Here is a 2,054-nt window from a genome sequence, read left to right as displayed (position 1 = left end):
TTCAGGGTTTAAGAGCTCCAGAAGCTGCCTAAACTTGCTGTGTAACAAGGCCGTCACTGTGATGCTATTCTACTCTGCTCAAATCCCTGAAAAACTAAGAATGCGGAAGGTGGGTGGCATCCTTAGTGCTCTTTGTGATTTACTGCATGTTATGCATTTACATCCTTACTCCAGGATAGTTTACCCAAGGTTTTACTCTGTAGTATATTTATAGTAAGAAGTAATCTGGTCTCCTAAGTTTTCTGCTGGTTTCAGGTGCTCTTACAGTTCCTGGCCCCTAGCAGGCAAGGGAGCCAGTTTGCTGGGAGCAAAGGGCTACTGAAGGATGAAATTGGCAAAGGCAGCAGATACACAACCCACACCGTAGCGTATAGTTACTTCTCACTTTCTGACAAGTAACTTTATGCTGGCATGGAGTGAATTATAGGGGTATAAGACCATATGCCATTTATCTCCTTCACTTTTTCTAGAGAAGAGTCTTGTTACTGTGTAGTAAACATACCTATGCATGCAGCCATAGGACAAGGTGAAGCTGTGTCAAAAGTAATAGTGTTTCAGGAACTTGAGTTGGCTGGAATAGGGTTCTACACAGGTAATAAGCAGACTAGGATCTGGCTCTTTGTATCCAGCATGGTGCATATCCTTTGCTGTCTAGGATCCACGTAACAAGCACATAGCTGCATGCCTGTAATGCATAACTGTTGAGTTTCATTATTCCAGCAGAAACCTTGGAGGCTCCACTTAAAAGTGGTTTAACATGTGTCCCTCCCCACCTCCAAATACACAACTCTGGGAAAATAGGAAAATGTAAATGTTCAGAATAAGACTGCAGGTAGGAGCAAAGGGGAGAATAGTTTATACCCAGGTCACAAGCATATAACAGTTGCTGAGATTTCTGGGTATTATCTAATGTCAGATATGCCAAGCCCCTACTAACCTTGGAAGTATTTCATAGGATGTCTATCTCTGGGTTCAAAATGGGATGGCAATTACTGTAGTGACATGCATGAATTGTGTACTTAACAGGAGATCTTCAAGAGATCACCTTGTTAAACCGCATTGCAGCAAGCCATTGTTTCCACAGGGAACAATAGCTAGAGCTAGTGTTAATGACCAATACTGTGTTCTGTTATCAGGCTAAAACTCCACCATTAACATGTGTTGCCTTATTATGAAATCCACCAACTTGGCTGCAGAGGTTGTACTTTCCAAGGATAAAGTTTAGCACTGACTGAAATATCAATAAGCAATAGCTGTGATATTGCTTTTTTCAAACTACTGTTGTGTACATATTTCCAGGGCTTAGCAGATACAAAACTTCCAGGACCTGCATCTCCTACGAGTAATCGGAGCCACCAAAGTGCTTCTGTCCTTCGGCTACCAAGTCAAAGGCAGATGAGTCGTACTTACTCCCGAAGTTCTCTGCATCGCAGTGTCAGCCAACTTATTGATGTCTATGATAAAAAGTCTCTAATAGAAGATTCTGTGTGGGATACCATTATACACAGCCATGACAGTAGTCTGGTAAGCTCTTTTGGTTTACCTTTACAGTGTCATGCACTGTGGCTAGTTCACGGACAGTCAGTATTCTGGCAGCTCATTATTTAACAAGATGCTGGGGACATTTTCAGAAAGTACCCAAAGCTAGATCCGTAAGACGATTTAGGCAACCATGTCCAATACTGACATTTTCAAAACCTCTACTCAACTACCATTTACTTGTGGAGGTGCTAACCTGCCTCGCAAAAGTTCACCAAATATCTCCTAGTTGGAAGGCCCACAGCTGCCTATATTTTGATCATGGTCCAGTGTTAGGCAGCAGGGGCTAGATTCACAAAAGGACTAAGGTACTGCAATGCTGAGAATTACGTTGCGTAATTTTTAGGCACAGAGCCACCTAGTGGAACAATGCCAATTAAAGCATATAGACTTCATACACCAGAGTTTCCCAACATTTTCCAGACCAAGGTACACTTACAGTAATACAGATTTTCCACAGCACACCTGTCAAGGCATTCCCCATCCTCATACCTACTGTAGCTCATTGCCATGGC

At 42.5% G+C, this 2,054-nt stretch overlaps 1 protein-coding gene across 1 annotated transcript in view; it reads left to right on the top strand.

Annotated features, from left to right (window-relative positions):
* Positions 1–2,054, top strand: part of USH2A (usherin) — a 756,200-nt gene that overhangs the window by 748,614 nt on the left and 5,532 nt on the right. The window contains exon 71 of the mRNA XM_019516454.1: positions 1,300–1,524. Coding sequence (XP_019371999.1) covers positions 1,300–1,524 — 225 coding nt within the window. The remainder of the gene's footprint in view (positions 1–1,299; positions 1,525–2,054) is intronic.

The sequence above is a fragment of the Gavialis gangeticus genome, unplaced genomic scaffold, assembly GCF_001723915.1.
Source record: "Gavialis gangeticus isolate Ggan-Ray unplaced genomic scaffold, GavGan_comp1, whole genome shotgun sequence".
NCBI classification, from domain to species: domain Eukaryota; kingdom Metazoa; phylum Chordata; order Crocodylia; family Gavialidae; genus Gavialis; species Gavialis gangeticus.
This window is presented reverse-complemented; position numbering and strand designations above follow the sequence as displayed.